Raw genomic sequence first — 21,140 nt, forward strand, 5'->3', positions numbered from 1 at the left:
TCCCCCTGTGGGTCTGGACTTGGGAGGCCTACCCCCAGCTCCCCCCCGCCCCTCCCCCGGGCTCTGTGAACGTCCACTCCGGGAGGCCAGCCTGAAAGCCAAGATCACTTCTACTCTGGCAACTAGCACCTCTGCCCACAGCCCAAGCAGAAGAGAGGCCTCGCATCCTTCCTGCACCCCGAGCTTGGCTCGGGCTGCAGCGCCCGGCTTTCCCCGGCAGGGGCGCTGGGAACCTGCGAATGGCCGGCTCGCGTCCAGCGCCCGATCCCGCGCCCACCTCAGCCTTCCGCGCTGCAACTTTTTTGGGGCGTTCCGCTGCCAACGGTCTTTGGAAACCCCTGGAGTCCAAGACACGCCTCATCCTGGGCTGGACGTTGTCATCGACTTGGCTCTCCAGCCCCGTCTCCTGGGTTCCCAATTTCCAGTTTAGCTCCGGTTGGAAAAGCCTGTTCGCCAGGGTGGGGGCTCCCGGATACCGCCGGTTGCCGCCCTCTGTGACCGGCTGATTCCCAGGCCACCTCTGCCTCCTCCATCCCTCTTTGGCCCTTAGCTGGCGCTTTCGCCTCTTCTTTTCTCTGGCCTTTCCTTTCGCACCGTTATGTCGCCTTTCCTCCTCCATCCCATTTCTCCTCTCTTCTCCCTTTCCCCTTTCTCTCTTCCCCTCCGTTCCCTTCTTGTCCCTTCTCCCCACATTTCTCCTCTTCCCTCTTCCGGCGTTTCCCTCCCTCTGGCTATGCTTTAAACATCACCCACAAAGGAACCCTTCCTCTAATCCCGAGGAGGAGGGGAAGCCCCCTCCCTTCATCCTATTCCTTTCTTAACAACCCCTCCTCCAGCTCTGGGCTGCTCGCCTTTCCAACCCCTAGAAATCACGGGGGGCTTCGCGGAGGCGGTGGGCTGCACTACGTGCCCGGGCCTGTAAACCACATCTCCTCCTCGTTCAAGTTTAGCTTCCCTCTCTCCGAAGTCTCCCTTTTCCTAGGGGGCTCCAAGGGCCCTAGCCCGGACTGCGTCCCACGCGCTCAGGCTGCGCTTCTGCAGTGGGGTCCAGGGGGGCCTGGTAGGCCGGCGCTGGGCTGGGCCGAGGGCCCTCTCACTGGCAGCCTACACTTCGAAGGAACAACTGAGCCGGTTCAGAAACGAATCTAGGAAGAGTGAGCGACCTCAATCCCAGGCTAGAAGATGGGGGCTGGATCCCCCCGTGGGAGCGAACGGTCTCCACTGTCTTTCCTCAGCTCCGACCAGGGGTCCCGAGAAAGAGAACCGTGGAGGGGGGAGAGCCGGCAAACACCTGACCCCGCCGCCGGCTCCTCCTGGATCTCTCTCCTCGCCTTCCAGGAGGCTTAATGAATCACCAGGTTCCGTCCGCCGGCTGTGGGGGAGCATGGGTGAGCGGGGCGCCAGGAGGAGGGGGTTGTCCAGGGCGGCCTGCCTCGCTCTCAATATTGCCTTTCTGAAGACTCGCAGGCTCAGGAAATGCAAACATAGCCCGCGCGTGATCCGAGAGCGCCCACGGTCCGAGCGGACCCCTCCCCGCCCCACACCCCACGGCTCACACTGACACGCACACAAATGCGTGCAAACGCGCACGCACGGAGGCGCGCGCCCCCGCACACCGAGCCAGCCCTGGGCTCCGCCAGGTGCCCCCACCCGGCGGCGCCCGCCCGCTAGCCCGCCAGCCCCCGGCGCACCCCTCGCCTCACCCTCTCCCGCCTGCGCGCACGCACGCGCACGCACGCAGTCCCCGTGCCCCCGCACCGGGCGGAGGCGCAGGCCGAGAGGGGCGGGGGGCGGTGGGAGGGGCGGGCCCGGGAGCCGCGAGCGGAGTCCCGGGTCCATCCCGCGCTCTGCTTCTGCGCGCCGCCTCCGCACGCGAAGGCTCCGGTCTGCCCCTTGGCTTCCGAACCCGAACAGTTGGCGCTGAAAACACTTTACTCCTCCTCCTCTTCCTCCTCCTCCCCCTCCCTCGAGACCCCCCCCCCACATCCTCCCTGCACGCCACCTCCCGCCCCCCCACAACAGGCCCGAAGAGTAACCCCCTAAAGGCGGCCAGAAGCGACTCCGAACTCTTCGGCGGGAGCAGGTTGGAGGCTGGGTTTCGGAGAGACTCTGGATTGGGGTCCGTCGCCAGCCCCTCCTCCTGGATCCGGCTTGATTTTCATATTTTAAAAGAGGATTTTTCTCATTACCTTTGAACACCCCTTTTAACAAAATTTCTGGAGGAGCTCGGTGAGGAAGATTGTGAGGGATCTTATTTTAAGGGGGAAAAAGCACGGAGGGGGCATATATTAATTTTTCTTTGGTTTTGGACTCGCCCTTTCGAGAGAGCGAGCGGTCGAGAGCGAGGAGGGAAGAGTGGAGAGGACCCGCGAGGCGCGCCAGCCCGAGCCACCTCCTTCCCGGCCGCCCCCTCCCCACTCCCCCCGACACACACTCGCTCGCTGGCTCGTCGGCGCGCGCACACCCCCCGCGCCGGACCCGCACCTCGGCGGGCGCCACACTCTCGGCAGCCCGAGCCGCGGCAGCCGCAGCGGGATGGAGGCAGCGCGCACCGAGCGCCCCGCAGGCTGGCCCGGGGCGCCTCTCGCCCGGACGGGGCTCCTGCTCCTGTCGACGTGGGTCCTGGCCGGCGCCGAGATCACTTGGGGTGCGACGGGCGGTCCCGGGCGCCCCGAGGCCCCTGCGTCGCGGCCGCCGGCGCTGCTTCCTCTCTTCCCGCGGGCAGTGGCAAGCCAGTGGCCAGAGGAGCTGGCGACGGCGCGGAGAGGCGCCGCACTGGGGCGCCGGCCCGGCCCGGAGCCGCTGTCCCAGCCAGGCGGCGGCAGCGGCAGCGGCGGAAAGAAGCAGGGAGAAGGCGGGGGACCGTCGCCTGCAGGCGCGCGGTGGGGACAAGGCACCCCGGCTCCGGGCAAGCCTGCCGGCGCGAGGAGGAGTCGCCGGGCGCAGCCCCCCAGTGCCCTGGAACGCGGGGACGCCCGGGCCTCTGCCTTGTCCGATGGTGCCAAAGGAAGCCGCCCTCCGGCCAAGGGTCTCCGGGAGGAGGTGAAGGCGCCGCGGGCCGGGGGGGCGGCGGCCGAGGAGCTCCGGCTGCCCAGCACCTCGTTCGCGCTGACCGGGGACTCGGCCCACAATCAAGCCATGGTGCACTGGTCCGGACACAACAGCAGCGTGAGTACCCGCCGGACCGCTGTCTCCTGACAGCAGGGCAGAAGGGGGGGGGGGGGGGGGCCGGGACCGAGGGACAGATAGTTGCTGGAGGGTCGAGGCAGAGGCGGGGGCGCCCTGGCTTGTAGAGAGAACAGGTTCATTCGGCTCCCCCCACGCCCCCAACAGGTTAGCGGAGTTTGTTGTAAGATGGTGTGTACGTTTGTTTGCTGGAGACCCTAGATTTGGGGCAGCCCGGAGGGAAGAGAGGGGGGAAAGAAGTGTCTTAAAGATGAGCAGGGGATGGATCTGTGGTCCCTTTCCCTGGTAAACGGCTTGGAGAGTCAGTTTTCCCGTCGGGCGCTTGAATTCGTGAGGACGCGGTCTGAATTGGCGAAGGACCCGCTGGGCAGACTGACGGATTCCTGCAACTGCCGAGCCTCCCCTCTCCAGTCACGCGAAAAGGAACTCGGGAGCTGGAGGCCACTCAGACTCCCTCCCAGACCCCTGCCGGTCTTGGGGCCGCTGCTCTCCGCTCCAGGCGCACTTTCTCCCAGCCCCGGCGAGGGGGCTGCGCCGAGTCCACCCAAGCCCCGGCCTTCACGTCACAGAGTCCCCCTCCAAAACCCAGGCAGCTGCCTGGAAAGCTATAGGAGAGGCAGTAAAAAAGTTTAAAGCGTGCAGTGAAATTCAACACCCTTTCCGCACCCCTCACCCTTACGCATGCACAGGCACACCTAAGTCTCTGAGCAAAACACTCGCCTCGGCTGCTGCGTCCCGCATCACAATCGGCCCCTGGAGTGGAGTTGGGACCCGGTGCTTTCAGCGCACCTCTTTCTCCCCGCTGCCAGGTTCCCCTGAGAGCAGCGGCACCGACAGGTGGCGCCCTTGAGTTTCCACTCCAGCGGCCCGGGCGCTGACGGCCCTGCGTCGGGCTTGGAGCTCGAGCGGCCCCGGGCAGCTGCTGCAGCCCACAGAGCGCGCTCGGAGGAGCTCCCGATCCCCGCCGCCCGCCCGGGCCCAGCGCCTTGCGGCCAAGCCAGGAAACGGAGGGGGACGCGCTCTCCGGTGGATGGGGGGCGGCTACCCGCGATCTACCCCCCCTCCCCTCCTGTCCACGGCCCCCACTTTCAGCCAGTTTGGGAAAAATCCTTTCCGCTTCTCTGGCTCTCCGGATAAAATCAGAACCCGGCGTTGGGCAGAGTCTGGAGGGTGATGAATGTCTGTATAGGCAGCTTTGGGGAACTCATTTGATGGGAAAGCTCCTCCCCTCCCCTTCATGCCTCTCTTTACGGCTGGCATTCAAGATTTCCTGGGAAATTTTCGTCTTATTTTAAAGGGGCTCTAGGGTGTCACAGGGGTGAGAAGGAACAGGAAAGCGGGGAGTCCGCAGAGTGCAGCATGTCCACGCTGCCCAAAACAGGTTTCCTGGTTCTCCATGACACGCGCAGCCCAGCCTGGGTACGGATGCTGGGTTGGAAGGATTTGAGCGGTCCGACTCCCCAGCGGCGCGGTGTCTGGCTTAATCTGCCTCCGGTGAAGACCCCCGTAGCTTCGGAGTGTGCAACTCTGAGCATAGGGGGTGGGCACAGCAGGCCTTGTCAGGGCTGGGTGATTGAAGACTTGGAAATCTCCAGAGGGAGAGGGGGAGAGAGAGGTAATTCTTTGACAGCAGGGAGTGTGACTCTCAACTTCATTTTAGTTTGATAATGAGGAAGTGTGTGTGTGTGTGTGTGTGTGTGTGTGTGTGTTCGTTCATGTTCACACTCAGTGAGGAGGATGAACAGGATGTGTGGAAGTAAATGTATCTCTGGGAGAAGGAGGAGGTGCTGTCCTCACATTATCTATGACTATATTACTGCCACATTTGGACGGTATAAATTCACAATGCCTAAAGCGTTTCTTATGTCTCTGCTTTTACTTGAAGGATCGTTTTTTTTGTGTGTGTTGACTTGTCCCCTGAAGATGGAATTTGAGAGCAACCACTTTTTTGCAAATGGTAGTTACATCTGCCTGTCTTCAATGCCGTTGTGCAGCAGAGGAAGTGAGGGGGCAAGTCTAGCCCTGTGCCCCCTGGGCAAATGGCTCATAGTTGAAGGAGGGGCAGAAGCACCTGGGGAATGGACCAGTTGGCCTTGGAGCCCTTAGTGACAGCAATGAGATTCAGGCAGTCCACAAAGAGCCCACGGGATGCTTGTTGGTTGTGTTCTTGGCCAGTCTTAACTGTCCAAGAAAGGATGAGGCAACACACGTGGGTGCAGGGACCCCATCTTGTCCTTTCTTTCTAGTGGAGAGGGGGACTGCCTCTTTAGCTCCTGGGCTGGACCTGCCTATTCTGACCATGCTGTGTAGGCAGTATTAGTGAGAAAGGCTTCACTGAGTATCAGATCTGTGCTGCTCTGAGGGAAGAGGGGAAGTATGTTAACATGGCCCTCTCTTTGAGAGACTCTAAGGAAACAAGCCCTCTAAGAGAAACTGGGAAACTAGCTTCTGCAACATTACCAGGCTGGTTTCTTCAACTACCCCCCCCCCCATTCCTGAAGGCAATAAAAGAAGATGCTCTACATAAAAGCCAGGGTGAGGGATGAGTGGGATGATGGAAGTTTCTGGAAGCTTCCCTCATCATTGGTTTCAAAGTAGAGGGAGATATCCTAGCACTAGGCTCTTTTGACGTGAAAAGAGAGTTCCATCTTGCCTCTGATACCCGAAGTATTAAACACTTCTTTTCTGGGAAGACCAGCAGTTTAAGTGTGAACTAGGGTTTCTGCTCTCCTTGCAAGTGCCTTTGGTGGACCTCATTACTTGATATGAATTCCCTTTTGGGGAGGGTTTTCAGTCACCCCATGTAACTGAGATCAAACTCCAGTCTGACACTTGGCAGGATGTCAGGCAGGCATAACTGGACATGCTCCACTCCATTTGTCCAGGCGTGCCCAGGGACTCGGGGGCAGAGGAGATCCCTGTCCAGGGCTTGGGTCATGTGTCCACTTTGGTTCAAGGACTGTGCTCAGTTGGCTTGGGGGACAAAGGAGGAAGTGCCCAGCAGGCTTAAGCTAGAAGGTGTCAAGAAGGGCTGGAGTCTGGGTCTCCCTCTGACCCATACTACCCTGCCAGGTGTTCCTAGCGAGAGGTGAGTGGACTTGGACTTGGAGCCTCCACACTGGAGGGACATTTGCCACCCTATCTCCGGCAGTCTCCAGCTGGATTCCTGGTGATTAATGGCTAAGACAGTGTGTCACAAACACCCGGAGGGAGCTCCCTCCCCACAGCTTGCAGGGAAACAGAAAAACACATCATTCTGCCCTTCTCCTTCAAATGCAGGAAGGTGCCTCCTGCTTGCTCATTGGATTGGCAAAAGGCTCTGGAGACTGGAAGGTTGTAAAGGCGACAGTTCACTTCTCTGTGCCCCCTCCTCTTTGGAGTAACCCCGCATGGGGATCCCAAGGTGGGAACCTTGCATTCTCCCTTGGATGACCCCCATTCCTTTCCAGCAGCTCACTGGCAGTGGCAGCGACTTGCAGCCTGCTGCCCCTGCAGCGTGTCTGGTTGAAATGACTTGTCAGATAGTTTTCAGTTAATGTGCCCAACACTGCACATTGGTGCAGAAGCAGGGGTGTCGAGAAGCAGGGGATGCTGGTAACTCCAGGTGCCTCCAGATAACCCATCCCTGAGCCCACGAGGAGGTGGAACACACAGATGTTTTCCAGGCGGGATTTCATACCTTTAACTAATTCAGCTGGACTGTGTTCTAAAATATTTACTCCTAATGTGCAAAATAGTGACAGCTTTGATCAGATTAATTGTATTTCACTCACTGGAGCAGCTAATTGTGGCTCTCAAACAGATTTTTCAAATAGCTTTTGGCTGGATTGTCTTGCCTTCATCGTCCCTGCTCACGAACCTTGTGTCACAATATCTTAATGCATTTTGCCTTCTCAGAGGCTTAATAAAGAAGCCTGCCACAGAAGCTGTTCCTCAGGGGGTTGCCAAAAAGAATCTGTTTTTAATTAATATTACAAGGGGAGCCTCTCCTTTGAGCTGCAGCTGGGAAGTGCTGTGGGACATCACAGCCCTAATTGCTCCTGGTCATTGTCCGCCTGGGGTTGGGGGGTGGGGTGGAGAGAGGAGGGGGCTGGACACAGGCTGTTTGTCTCTATTTGTCTGCTCTGCCTTTCCTCTGATGGCTGGGTTACAGGGTGTGATTTGCTTCTCAGATCCTGCAGTGATTTCCAAGGTGAGCAGAATTTGCAAACTCCTTAATTGGGAGGCCTGATTTAATGATTGCAGAAATGCAGTGGTTGGAACTTGCTTTGTAGTTGGCAAAGAAGTGCTGGGAAGTGGCTTCTCCAATTGTGTTGGATTTAAGAGAAGCAGCCGTGGGGGTGGGGGTGGGGGTGGGGGGGTAGTGGAGGGTTGTAGCTCCAGTGGCAAGAAGGCTCAGGGCAGAAGGGAGAACTGCTTTTTCCTTGGCCTGCGTAAATCTATTATTGTCACTGGGGAATTTTGGAACTGGATGATATGTGGGCTCTGATTCATCCCATAAGGAGCAGAGGGGGTGCGACAACCCCAGACAGGCTGAGATAGGAAGATACCTCTGAAGGCTGGGTTTATCCAAGGCTAGGTGCACCTGAGGCCTGCTGGCTTGACTCACCTGTTGATTTCCTGCTTTCTCTGGCCTCTTGGCAGGCTTGAGACACTTTTCTTATAGAGGGAAAATGTCGAAGGATGATTTTTCAGAGAGTTTGGGAGGGAAGCGATCTAATGAAGTTGCAGGCAGAGAAGAGAGAGTGTAGTGTCAGCGGGCCACCTTGGGTAAGTGGAATGGACACTGGGGGAAGGATGGAAGTTGGAAACCATCCTTACCCCCAGGTATGGGGAGTGACCGAGAGAAGGGTCTGGATGGTGCTCTGGTTTTGCTGGCAGTGAGTGGAGATGGGAGAGCTCCGTCTCACATGCAGGAGGGACTCAGCCTCAAGTCTTACTGAGCAGAAGCTATGAAGTAATTAGAAGTCCTTGTCCTTTGGGATATCAGTGATTTCTTTCCCAGGTTTTTCAAACTTGACAGTGATGGTAACCAGGGGTATTTCATCCAGTATGTCTACATTCTGGCTCAAATGCCTTCACCTGCTTGCATTCAGATCCAGAGCCCTTTAACCTGGCATTTGGGGCCCTTCACTGCGTATGTCCTGGCTCTACTTTTCCGCTTCTCTGTTCCCTGATGGATTCCTTCACTCTAGCCAAGGGAGCCCCTTCATTGCCCCAAGCCCCTTCTCGACTCTGAGCCTTTGCTCTTGAGGTCTTCTCCACTTATGGTACCCTTCTTCCTCTGTTCAAATGCACCTGTTATTTACAGCTCTGCTCAAGATTCAAATGCAGTGACTTTCCTTGAAAACATTTGTTTCCCTTTTTCCTAATTGTTTATAGAATGTCAAAGACTGCATCACACATTTGATCACGGGTTTAGTACTCATTTATTTTAATCTTGTATGGTTTTGTAAGTGTTTTCAAGGTAAGAGATGAAGGAGGAAATCATTACAACAGCACCTCCCCCACCCCTCAGCGTGAGTGTTGTTTTTCTTCTTGTGTTGTGTGGCATACAGTGCTTGTCACACAGCTCAGTACATACTTACTGAACTTACACCCAGAGCTGGAAGGCGCCTTAGCTGTGTGGGGAGGACGGGCTGACACTCTTAATAGCACTAAGTTAATATAGCTGCTTTATTACTTCATATGTGACTTTTGACACCAGATTTGGAGGCATCTCTACCCCACTTAGTAAGAAGATGGAGATAGGAGCTAGGCAACAACCTGGCTTCTTCCTTTTGGACTTCAGAGATCAGATGGACTCACGGAAGGTAGTCGACTGCTTGCTGTGTGTTTCCTGTGTGTGTGGCAGTGTTCTGGGCACCGTGGGATTGGTAGGGGTGAGATGGAGGGAGAGCCAAATAAGGATAAGACAGCATTTGCCTCAAGGTCCTTCCAACATGCTTTGGATATGAAACTGCTGTTCTGTAAAGTTAAATAACACATGACAGCAAGATAGAAGCCATGGGGATGATACGTGGTTAATTGTTAAGCAGTTGTTTTGGGCTGCGAGCTCAGGGGAGAGAAGGTCACTGTGAGAGATACTACAGCATTGAGACTCATAGGATGTCAAGGCAGGAAGGGCACGTGGCAACTGTTTACATCATATCGCTCAGCATAGAGATGAGGGATGTGAGGCTCAGACAGAAACGTGGCATCCTATGATCTGGACTCTCTCCTGTTCCTTTTCTCTGTGTAGCCGTCCCCTACTCATTCCCAGGTTTCTCCTTGGGTTTACAGACCATTTTGTGTCCAAGAGGATTATGCATTTTCACTCAGGGGAGGTAGGATGCTGCCCATTTTATAGGTAGGACAGACTGAGGCCTAGGATGAATATACACGAGGCTAACCAAAGAGGCTCCTCTGGTTCCCTGGCTGTGTTCTACATCCACCCTGCCCACCCAGTGAGGTATCTGCAGACGATAAATACCAACCTCCTCAATGTTGGACAATCTGTGTCTTACTAACCGTTGTTAATGGGGGCCTCTTGTGAGTCACCTCATTATTCGAGTTAGTGAATCAGGCCTGGTTGCATCACCAGGAACATTTTGCTCATTTATTTTGATCAGTGTAGTTTGGGTTTAATTATTTATGGAAATGCTTTTCTTTATAGTACGCTAATAAATGTGTTGTAGTAAATTTGGAAAAAGTAATGGAGTCTAAGAACTTCAGGACTGCACAGACAGCTTTCTGCTATTTACTCCTTGCTGGGGAGCAGAGGAAAGCATCCCTAGTGGGTTGAGATGAGAGGGCCCTGGAGCACAGTGGGGCCAGCCATACAGGACGGTTGGCCAGTAAAACTGCCCGCTGCTAAGTAGGGGCCTGTCACTTGGCACACACCGGGACCTAGTTTAGGGGAAAAACTGGAAAAAGAGCCATATAGGGAAATCAAGGATCCTGTTAGGGTGTGGATTGTGGGATTGTTTGGTCTGGGTGTGAATTCATGCTTGTGGAGTGTATCTATCCTGAACATAGTCTTCTTCAGAGATTATTGGGGACAGCCGTATAGTAAATAGTTAGGAGCATGGGTTCTGGAACCGGGTGCCTGGCTTTAAATCGTGCCTCTGTCCTTAATAGCCTTGTGACCTTGGACAAGTTGTTATACTTTCTTCGCTATTTGTACATTTATTAGAAGAGAGTGGTGAAAATAGTACCGTTCACACTGGGCTGCTGTAGGGATTGATGAGATAACGTACGTGGCAAAGTGCTTAAAAGAAGTGCTGGACCTGTGGCAAGCCCTGCGGATACCTTAGTTGCTTTAGTTGTTATTTTTATATTGGAAAGGGCTTTCCCTTCGCTTTCAGATGGAAACATTGAAGCAGAGGAAGGACGTACTTGCTCCAAGTTTTCCAATGAGCTAATGGCAAAAGCTTTGGCCAGAACCCTCAGGGAGATGCTCCTGTCAGGCACCTCCTATCCTTGGCCAGATGAGCCTTTGCGATATCTCTCTTCTGTGTTGTGCTGAGATAGTGAAAAAGACAGGAGGGAATGACTGGGGACCTTGAAATTCCTACTCAGAATTTGTAATAGAAGTGGTTAGAATCAGATAGTTAGAACCAGGTTAAAGATTACACTAATTAACAGCTTTTATGTGGCACATTTTTTGGGGGGGGATTCCATTGAAGCCTTAAGGAAGGCATCCAGCAAGGTAGAGAATAGCTTCTCTTGGCTTGGGCACCCATAATTATGCTTCACAGCTCATCTCGGAAGACTTCTTGAAGGAAGTGAGTTATTGGAATGTGTCATTCAGGGAAGTAGGAGAACAGTGGGCTGCTGGGGCTGGGCGGCAAGTGGAACCTGTAATGTAGTGCCGAAGACTTTTCTACATGGCAGCCATGGGATGGACATTGAGGTTCCAGCTGTGCTTCTCCTCTTGATCTCCCAGCTCTCTCTGCTTCGTGCCTAGTGTAAAATGGGAATATCCATGACTAGAACTATCTGCAGAATATCCGCAGCCTCTTTCCAAGAATTATCACCCTGGCCAAACCCACTATTAATTTTGTAGTGATTTATCCTCATCGAGATACAGGCTTGTATTCCCTTTTTGCTTGCACCCTCTGCACCAAGAGTGGAACCTGAGATCCCTACACAGACACTAGAGGGAGTGTTGCCCTGGGAAAGAAGTGAAAATAAATAGGATGAAATAATAAAAAAAAATGCTGCACAAGGAATCGTTCCAAAGGAGAGAAGAGGAGAAACAGCACCCTGCAGGTGAATTGTGTGTGGGGATGTTTGGTGACCCCTAGATGGATATTGATTGGCAACAGGGCACTTCAGTCCTGGGGGAGTGGGGGGCAGGGAGGTTGATCAGCCTCTTCCTGCAGAAAAAGGAAATGGGTGTTTTGTTCAAATACATTACATCCGTTCTGCAGTCCATTCAACCCATTAATGACCCAGCTAAGACTCTAGAAGTAAAAATCAGCAGGAAGTGATACTTACGGTTGGTTGCCCTATCTCTTTTGCATTTTCTGCCTTTGTGTCCCTTCACTTCCTGTGCATGGTGCATGGTCAGTAGAAGCTTACTGAGTTGAATGTAATAAACACTTTCTTAAATACTTAGAACTGCCTGGGTAAAGAATGAGTGTCTTGGGGCTGAGGGAAGGCCTCTTCCTGTTGCCCCTGGGCCTAGGCTCACCCCTGAACATCTCTGTTCCCTCTCACTGGTGCTGAGATCCCACATGCCTGATTCAGGGCTTTCCAAGTCTTTTTGGCATCTATGGTGAGGTATGCAGTTTCTCTTCCAGATGGTTAGAGTCAGGTTAAAGATTACACTGCTGCATCAGAAATGAACTTTTTCTTCTTAAAATCTGTTCTCAGTGGGAGATGGGGAACAATTACTGAATTGAACATTTTTTTTTCAGGGCTAGAAAAGTCACTCAAGCTGCCATATCTGAATGTGATTACATGTAGTGGAGGAACTTGCTACAATAAGAATTTCGAGACCATAAAACTGGAGATGCAGAGAAATTTGTTTTCCAGGGTGGTGGTAGGTAGAGGAAGCTATTTTTAGAGGCAAAAGAGTTGCTCATATCACTGTGCTGCTGTCAGTGTTACTCATACTTGAAAGTGAAGTTTTGACTGGAAGGTTTCTCAAAACTCTGAAATGTCTATTGGGTTATGAGACGATGCCCAAGCAGCAGCGACTTTGAACGGATGTCTGAGCCTCAGTTTCACTGGCTGTAAAAGTGGGATAATAGTGAACCTACAGGTTGTTGGTAATCTTAGAGACGGCGTGGGTCTAAAGTATGCTATAGTATAAAGGGTCTAGTATTGAAGGGTATCATGTTGGTTAAGAATGTTATTATTCGCCTAGGCAGGAAATGGGGTAGATTGAGTATCTGTCCATTTAGGCAGATCTGTTGGTTCTCTGCCCATATCCCCTTGGCACTTGTTGTTTCTCTGCATGCTGGCCTGACTTAGTGTGTTAGTCTGGGCTCTCTAGAGAAACAGAAGCAATAGGATATATACATCTGATATATATCCAGTATGTGTGTGTGCATACACACACCCCTCATTGTAAATCTCTTTGTGTGTATATAAGTATATGTACATACATACATGTATATGTATATGTATATGTATATGTATACATACCTACCTACATATATATGTATACGCATACGTATGTACATACATATATATATGTATGTGTGTATGTGCATGTGAATGTACGTGCATGTATGTCTATATCTATGTATGTGTATGTATATGTACATATGTATGTGTGTCTATGTGTATATGTATGTGTATCTAAAGGAAGTTATTATGAGGAATAGACAGACACTATAAATGGGGCTGAGATGTCTTAAATCTGTAGTTGTGAAGCTGGAGACCCAGCTGTAGTTCCAGTCTGAGTCTGAGGGCAAGAGAAGACCAGTGTCCCAGCTTGAAGATAGTCAGGCAAAGAGAAAGAATTATTTCTCACTCAGCCTTTTTGTTCTAATCCGCCCTTCCTGGCTTGGATGAGGGCACTCACACTGGGAGGACAATGTGCTTTACTCAGTCCACTGATTCAAATATTAATCTCATCCAGAAACATCCTCACAGACATACACAGAGTAATGTTTGACCAAATATCTGGGTACCCTGTGGCCCAGTCAAATTGACACATAAAATTAACCATCACACCAAGCCAGGAATTTCCCTCCTACTCTTTTAAAAGCCTGTTCTGGGGCCTCCCGTGGTCCATATTGGGTGTGGGGAGGGGGATGAAGTCACTGCCCCCACTTCTGAGAGGTCCTCCTTGGAGTTGGCACCTTCCAAAAGAAAGGATCCCACTCCAGGTTTATACTGAGTAGCAGGAACATGGTGCTGGGGATTTGAGAAGGGGACACACACCTCCAAATTAGTGTGCACTGTCATTTCTCAAGGCTAAGCAGCCCCACCTCACTTAGGACCTGTGGTGGTTCTTCATAATACATAAAACAGAGGCTCCCTAAAATTTTGACCTCTACCTGCTGGCAGATGATGTCCTACCTAGGAGTGGGTGCAATTCCTCTTTTTCTTAGACTTTGTCAGGATTTGGGCAGGGAGCAGTTAGCTTCCCATTAGTATCTTTCTTTCTAAGATCTCATCAGTGAGAAGCATCATAATAGGATGGGAAGAATATTGGCCTGGGAGCTGAGATCTGTGGATTTGGGTTTCTGACTCACGTACAGTAACTGCTTTTAGCCGGCCACCATTCTTAGGTGTAAGGGGATGAAAACTCTTCAGTATATGTCTATGAATGAGAGTTGTTTTTTAATGGGTACATTAGTAAGGAGAGTGTCTAGGATGCTGGTAAAAATACTGAAAAACGCTTCTTTCAAGCATGCATAAATTTGGTCTTCCCCAAGCAGAGGTGCATTCATTTGTTCATTCCTTTTTTCATTCATTTCTTTGCTTAGTGTGATGCTCCTTAAGTTATTGAATATTCTTGGATTCAATTTCTTTATCTATAGAATGGATGAGCTGCATAAATTGATACAGGCCCATCTCAGCATAAACTAGATGTGATACTAGGTCAGTCATTTCCTTATGTGTGAAATGGGGACAATCCCATTGGCTCCCTTTATGTCACAGTTAAGTAAGGACATAACACACCTGGAAGCATTTTAAAAAGAATGGTTCTCAAAGCAATGTGAACAGGGGCGGTATGAACTCATGGTGTTAGTTTACCTTACCTCTCCTTTTATGCTTTAAGTGGCTGGAGGTCCTTCCACAATAGATTTGAGACCATGTCCAACAGCCGCCTTGTTTTGCCTTCGCCCATCACAAACGAAACCCTTCCATTAGCACACATACCATGGCGTTAAAAACCTCATGCTTCTTATTCCAGGCACGATGTACAATTTATTTCAAGTCACATCTGATATAATAAAATTCTCAGATGGGAGTGTAATTTGGGAGTTTAAAAAAACATTTGTTCCAGGACTTGACCTGTATTGATTGCCTGGCCTCATTCTTTTCAGATAATATGAAGTATTTGGGGAGCATCTGCTATACTGCCTAGTGGTGCAGACTGGACACCCCCAAAGTGTATAGTCTTGTGTGTGGGAAACACACATTAGGAAAATGTTAGGAACAGAGAACAACGGAAGGTGCTTAGGAAATACATTGGATGTAACCTAGAGCACAGTGAATGAAACTAATAAAATGTTGAGAATATTACGCTTGTTTTTATTATCTACAACAAAGTAGTATGGTTGACAATACTCATGACTAAATCTGTGTGACATGATAAGAAGTAAAGATTGGGTAGATCATTTTATGCTGTGACAGTTGCTCAGAATTCTGCCATAGTAGTTTGGGCTGTAACCTTCTTGTACTGCTCTTTGGTTTTTTTTCTTGAGTTTCTAATTGTTTTATCATCCTCACAGAGAGAAGAAACATCTGTTTCTTCACCGTTGTGCCAAGATACTCCAGCTTCTTAACTGTATTATTGGATATTCTTATTTGTACTGATTTCTTTCTAGGTCTGTCTTCCTGTTCTTATCTTACTATTTCTATGTATTCTACTCCTGGGTTCGTACTTCTGGGTTTTTGGGGGGATGGGGAGTGGCTCCATTCCTCTTTTTTGGGATGATTTTCATTTTTCTGTGGTTTATCCTCCAGTTTTTTTTGTAGAGAGGGCATGAGAATGTCCTGGATTATTTCTGTGTCCTGACATAAATATTGATATATTGCTTTTAATTCTCAAGAAATCCTGGCTTGGATGATAAATTATATGGTCTAAAATTATGATAAATTTATGTCTAAAATTTATTTGCCTTTTGCATTGGCTTGTGGTTCATCTGGACATGGAAGTCTAGGGTCAAAAAAATTTCCCTTGGGTCTTGAAGTACTTAGCATACTTGCTCGTTTTGCATCTTTGCTATTTGGGGATTATATGTATCCCTCTCCTACTCAGGACTAATGAGAGTAAGGGAAGGAGGTGTCTAGCATGGGCCACCTTGGCTTTGCTCAGGTCACTGATGCACAACCCTTTAAGGAGACCTGATGCATTACAACCAGATTTATACAAAATCAGCAGCATGGTGTGAGGGATTAAACTCTACAGAGCAGTTTGCCATGCTTATTGCCATGCTTATTATCTGAATACTTTAAAAAAAAAATTTTTTTTCAACGTTTATTTATTTTTGGGACAGAGAGAGACAGAGCATGAACGGGGGAGGGGCAGAGAGAGAGGGAGACACAGAATCGGAAACAGGCTCCAGGCTCTGAGCCATCAGCCCAGAGCCCGACGCGGGGCTCGAACTCACGGACCGCGAGATCGTGACCTGGCTGAAGTCGGACGCTTAAACGACTGCGCCACCCAGGCGCCCCTGAATACTTTTAATATAAAACTCAGCCAAAAAAAGAGTAGTTTTAGCTATTTGTCATTTTAAAAAATGTAAGATAGCTTTTGAAAATGTCATCAATATTCAACAAATATTTTTGGAGTACCTGCTAGATGCCAGGCCCTGCTGGGCTCTGAGTATATAATGGTGATCAGTGCTCTGAAAAGAGAGGTTCATGACATTATCAAAGATTACACTAAGCACATTTAACTTGGAGAGGGCAGAGAGGCAGAAGCAGATGAGCTGAGATCTCAAATATGCACAGGGTTAATTAGGTGAAGAGGAGAGGGCAGAGTGTTCTGGGCACATAGCTTCTGAGACATGAGGGAAGAAAGTATCTGAAAGGGACAGAGAGAAGGACAGAGAGAAGAGGGTTTGTGGGCTGGAGGCTGGCAAGAGATAAAGCTGGACAGGCAGGGATGGGTAGGGCCTTATGGATCCAGGGGGAGGAGTTTATTCTCCATCTTAAGAGCAAAGGGGTAAGCCATTGGGAGGGTTTAAAGTAGGAGAGTCATTTAATTAAATGTGCATTAAACAAAACCACTCTGATCACCCTATGGGTTAGATGGGGGAAAGGAGACCAGACTGTCGCTGTAGCTAGAGAGAGTGATGGCTTGGGTGGTGGCAGTGGAGGTGGGTGAGGAGAAGCCAGCTGAAGAAGTACTTAGCAGGTGTAGTTGACTGTATTGTTGGTTTCTCTATATAATTCCTCGCCCCTCTCTATAACCCCTTTTGTACTGGGCCCTGGTAGTACCCTTTCTCTGGGGGTGGGGCATTTCTTCTCCACCTCCTAACTTTGGGTTTGGCCTTGTGACGCACTTTGGTCAATAGAAGAAGTGCCAGTTCTAAGCTTAGTTAGCAAGAGGCATCAGGTATCCACCTGCTTTCTTGTGCCTCTGCATGAGGAAACATGCCCTGGCCAACTTGCTGGTCCTGGGAGAGAGGACAGGTCATGTGCAGCCAAGCCTAGCCTACACCAGCCTGGCCCAGCCAAGAGCAGCCCTGCCCAGCTGAGCGCAGTTGAGTCAGCCAACCTCCAGCTGCCCTATATATTTATGAGCATAAATGATTCTTGTGAGAATAAGTGGTTGAGATTTGAGTGGTTTGTTCCCCAGCATTTTTGCAGCAGAAGTTAACTGATACAGCAGGTAAAGTCAACAGAACTTGATAGATTGGGTGTAACAAATTTGTGGGAACATAACTAGAGTATAAAGGGAGGCTCACCTGTATTTCAAGGTCATTAGCCTCATACATGCTCAGGGCTATACTTAGGTATGTCTGGGGTGGTTTCCTGTCCCTCACCTCTCTTTGTAATTCATGGCTTTTCCCGGAACCCAGTGAGGCAGGTCAGAATTCATGGTCCAAAAGAATTAATCTTCCCCCTTTTTTTCCTTCTCACTCTTTCCAGCAGCCTGCTCAGATTGCAGCAGAGTGTTGGGGCCTAGCAGTTCTCAGGTCCCTCAGTGGGGGGGGCCTTCAAGCCCTAACACTCAGTGCATTCTTGTTAGTTGAAGTCCGTTTCTGCTCTAGCTGTGAAGATGGGATTTCACTGCAAGTGGGGAGACATGCGGGGCCAGGGATTTTTCTGGTCTTGACTGATTATTTAAAATATATTAGTTCTGATAAAATATTTAGCTTTTAAACAACAAATTTAATATAGGGAATTGTGTTTTATTTATTAATTGCAGTTGGAGGGAGATTGGTAGGAGTTGCGCTGAAGTGCACTGTTGTGATTTTGCAAAGTATAGTAATTACTGTAATATTTTGTTGAATTATTAATATCTACTATGCCTGCAGGAACATAAGCTTTTGCAGTCAAATTCATTTCAAGATTGCCTTTTGCCCCTCTGGTTCTGTTTTGTGTTTTCTTCTCTTTCGTGTGCACTTATGAATTTTTTAAGAAATGGAGTTGGAGGGGCAGGGTTGATTATATGGTGTGAAACACCATTGTCACACCCTGTAACTGAACATAGGTGGGCAGGAGAGAAAACCTGTGGTTCCTTGATGGTCTCTTGTCTCAGCCAAGAGACTGTTGCGGTACCAGACTGAGGGATGCTGAAAAGGGGCGTGTTTGGGAAGAAAGGACTCATCAATGAGCCTCTTCAGGAGCTGAGATGAGGAGAGAAAATGGTGGGGAGGCCATGTGTGTGCACGTCTCCGAGCACACAGCACTGATCTTTCCAGTAGGTGGAGTTGGCAGGTATTTGGGTGTATGTGTTGAAATGACACTAGCGTCCCTTAGTAATTGTTCTCGGCAACCACTGCTTAGTGTCTGTTGTGTCCTCAGATAAGATCATTGTGGATGATGATGGTAATGATGATGATGCTGATGAAAGCTTAGGTGTGTGGATGGGCTCATGCTGTGGTAGGACTCCAGATCCATGCACAAAGCACATGTAGGAGTATCCTTTTGGTTGTGATTAAATGGACATTGGAAGACCAGCCTTCATACCACCATCTACCAGCTTTATGAAATGGCCCAAGTCAGTCCATAACTGAGACTCAAGTTTCCTTATCTGTTTCATGGTTGCAGGAATCAGAATGCAATCATATATTTGAAAGGGTGTTATAAACTATACACTTCTAAACATATTTAGGGGAATGCCTTTGCTATTAAATCATAGGCGAAGTAGCTTGTACTCGTGGTGTGATTTTTTTGAGGGGAAGCAGGAAGTATTCTCTGCCTGATTTTTGTTTTTACTTTTGCTAGAAACTTGACAATTCAAGAGTTATCCCTTTGGGTTAAACATTATCCTCTCCAAGATCCTTTTAAAGTATCAATAATGGAGAGATGGTATTTGGAGCTGGAAAGAACAAATAATGATCTAACCAGGTCCTTTTTCAGATGTGGAAAAGTGTGGCCAGGTGAGGTTGTGGCATGATCAAATTCACCAAGATGGCGGCAGCACCCACACCATTGTCCATGTCCCTGACTCCTAGTCCAGTGCTCTTCCTGCAACACCCTGAGGCTCCTCCGTTTCCATTAAGTTCTCAATACAGTCTAAGGGTTTCTCTCCCAGAAAGGAGCCTTGGGCAGAATGAATACATTTGGTGACTTTGGGGAGACATAGGGGAGGGGATGTTCTGGGTGGCATAGTTGTGCTTGGGTCAGTCAGGTGGACCTCACTCCTCCTCTGACTGGCTCTGTCACGTTGGGTGGGTTACTTTTCTGAAACCCAGCTCTCTCCTTTATAAACTGGGGTTATAATCCCTATTTTACATGGCTGTTGTAAGGATTTAGTGAACTTGAAAGGTTTGGCAAGGTTCCCACCTGCTCGTGAAGGGTACTGGAAAGTGATTTGTAGATGGTAAGCGGTCGTGAAGACAAGCGTGGTTTGTTTATCTCATAGTAGGTCTCCTCCTGAGACCCATTTTTCCTACTCTGAGGGTGTGTGTGAAGGGCAGACAGAGGGAAGTTGCACCATCCAACACCACCATTTCCCTTCTCCGGGGTGGGGGAGGAGGGGCCCGTAAGGTGTCCAGGGGAGGAAAGCCCTGCAATGTCCAGAGGGATGAGCCAAGACTTACCAATGGCCCTCCCTTTCTGTTTAATCTCAGACAGCACAGATCCAGCCCCTATTTAAATGTCCCTCCAAAAGGGTGTGGATGACAAGAGGTGAGAATGAGCATCTTTGAAGAACAGCAGGTGACTCTGAAGAGGCTGCAAAAGTGCTTGCATACCCATACTGCTCAGTTCTGTGTTCTTATGGGGCTCCTGTTCTGGGTTTAAGTTACCAGTGTGGTTTCCGGGAAACGAGCTTCAGGGGTGGGTGGGTGGGTGGGTGTGTGTGTGTGTGTGTGTGTGTGTGTGTGTGTGTGTTTAACTGAGAGTTTATCTTGCTTTTAACAGGTCCACCCTGAATCCCTTGTGAACTGGGTGGGACCCACTGCTTCTTGTGAATTTATGGCAAATAAGGCAGGGCTTTAGCAATTGGCGAGAGGATGAAATTTTCTGAGACAGAAGGACACCTGAAACACCCCAGAGTCTGTGTCAACTCTCAGGCCTGGGGCTGGGCTAGTGTTTGCCTCAAAGTGAAGTAAAGAAAAGGAAGGGACCAGGGAAGTGTGTTCAGTTCCCCTTTCTGGTTCTTTGCCTCCTCTCTGCCCAGCACCCTCCACTGTCTTCCTTCTCCCCGCCCTGGGAAAATGTTCTAACATCAGTCCTGTAGTGCTTCAGTTCCCTTTCCTGAGGCCTTTGCATTTTATTTCCTCCCCCCCCCCCGCCAGCTTTACTGAGATATAATTGAAGAATACAAATTGCATATATTTAATGTGTACAATGTGATGTTTTGACACATGTATACATTGTGGAATGATTACCACAATCAAGCCAGCATATCACCTCATAGAGTTACCATCTTTTTTTCTTTCTTTTTCTTTTTTTGGTGGAGAGAACATTTAAGATCTATTCTCTTAGCAGATTTCGAGTATGTAATATAGTATCATTAACTACAGTCACACTGATGGGCATTAGATGTCCAGACCTTATTCATCCTGCATAATTGAAACTTTGCACTCTTTGACCAACCTCTCCCCTTTCTCCTACCTCCTAGCCTCTGACAACCTTCCTACTCTCGTCTTGTATGAATTTGACTTTTTGAAATACTGCACGTGAGATCGCGCAGCATTTGTCTTTCTGCCCCCGCCTTACTTAGCATCATGTCCTCCAGGTTCATCCACGTCATCACAAATGACAGGATTTCCTTCCTTTTTAAGGCTGGACAGTATTTCATTGTGGGTATATATATACCACGTTTCCTTTATCCATTCGTCCTTTGATGGACACTTAGGTTGATGAAATATCATGTTGTGGATAATGCTGCAAAGAACATAGGAGTGCAGATATCTCTTTGAGGTACTGATTTCATTTCCATGGTACACCCAGAAGGCATTTTAGGGGTAGGGACTCCGGAAATCTCAGCCAGTCCCATTTGTCTAACTTGTCCACCTTCAGGGCTGGCAGCAGGAAGAGGGCGGCAGCAGGAGGAGGGTACCCTCTAGCCAGAGATGCTTGTTTCCTTTCTGACCCCTCCCTAAGCCTCGGAACACCACTGGGATGTGAGAGTGAGGGCCGTGACCAAAGGCTGGCTTCTA

The 21,140-nt window shown here is 49.8% G+C and overlaps 1 protein-coding gene across 2 annotated transcripts in view; it reads left to right on the plus strand.

Annotated features, from left to right (window-relative positions):
- Positions 1 to 1,817: 1,817 nt before the first annotated feature.
- Positions 1,818 to 21,140, plus strand: part of SORCS3 (sortilin related VPS10 domain containing receptor 3) — a 595,481-nt gene continuing 576,158 nt past the window's right edge. The window contains exon 1 of one of the 2 annotated variants that reach the window (XM_040486371.1): positions 1,818 to 3,168. In XM_040486371.1, coding sequence (XP_040342305.1) covers positions 2,536 to 3,168 — 633 coding nt within the window. In that variant the 5' untranslated portion in view covers positions 1,818 to 2,535. The remainder of the gene's footprint in view (positions 3,169 to 21,140) is intronic. The other variant, XM_040486370.1, reaches the window with a different exon arrangement.

The sequence above is a fragment of the Herpailurus yagouaroundi genome, unplaced genomic scaffold (genome assembly GCF_014898765.1).
Source record: "Herpailurus yagouaroundi ecotype Mexico unplaced genomic scaffold, PumYag 163, whole genome shotgun sequence".
Lineage (NCBI taxonomy): Eukaryota > Metazoa > Chordata > Mammalia > Carnivora > Felidae > Herpailurus > Herpailurus yagouaroundi.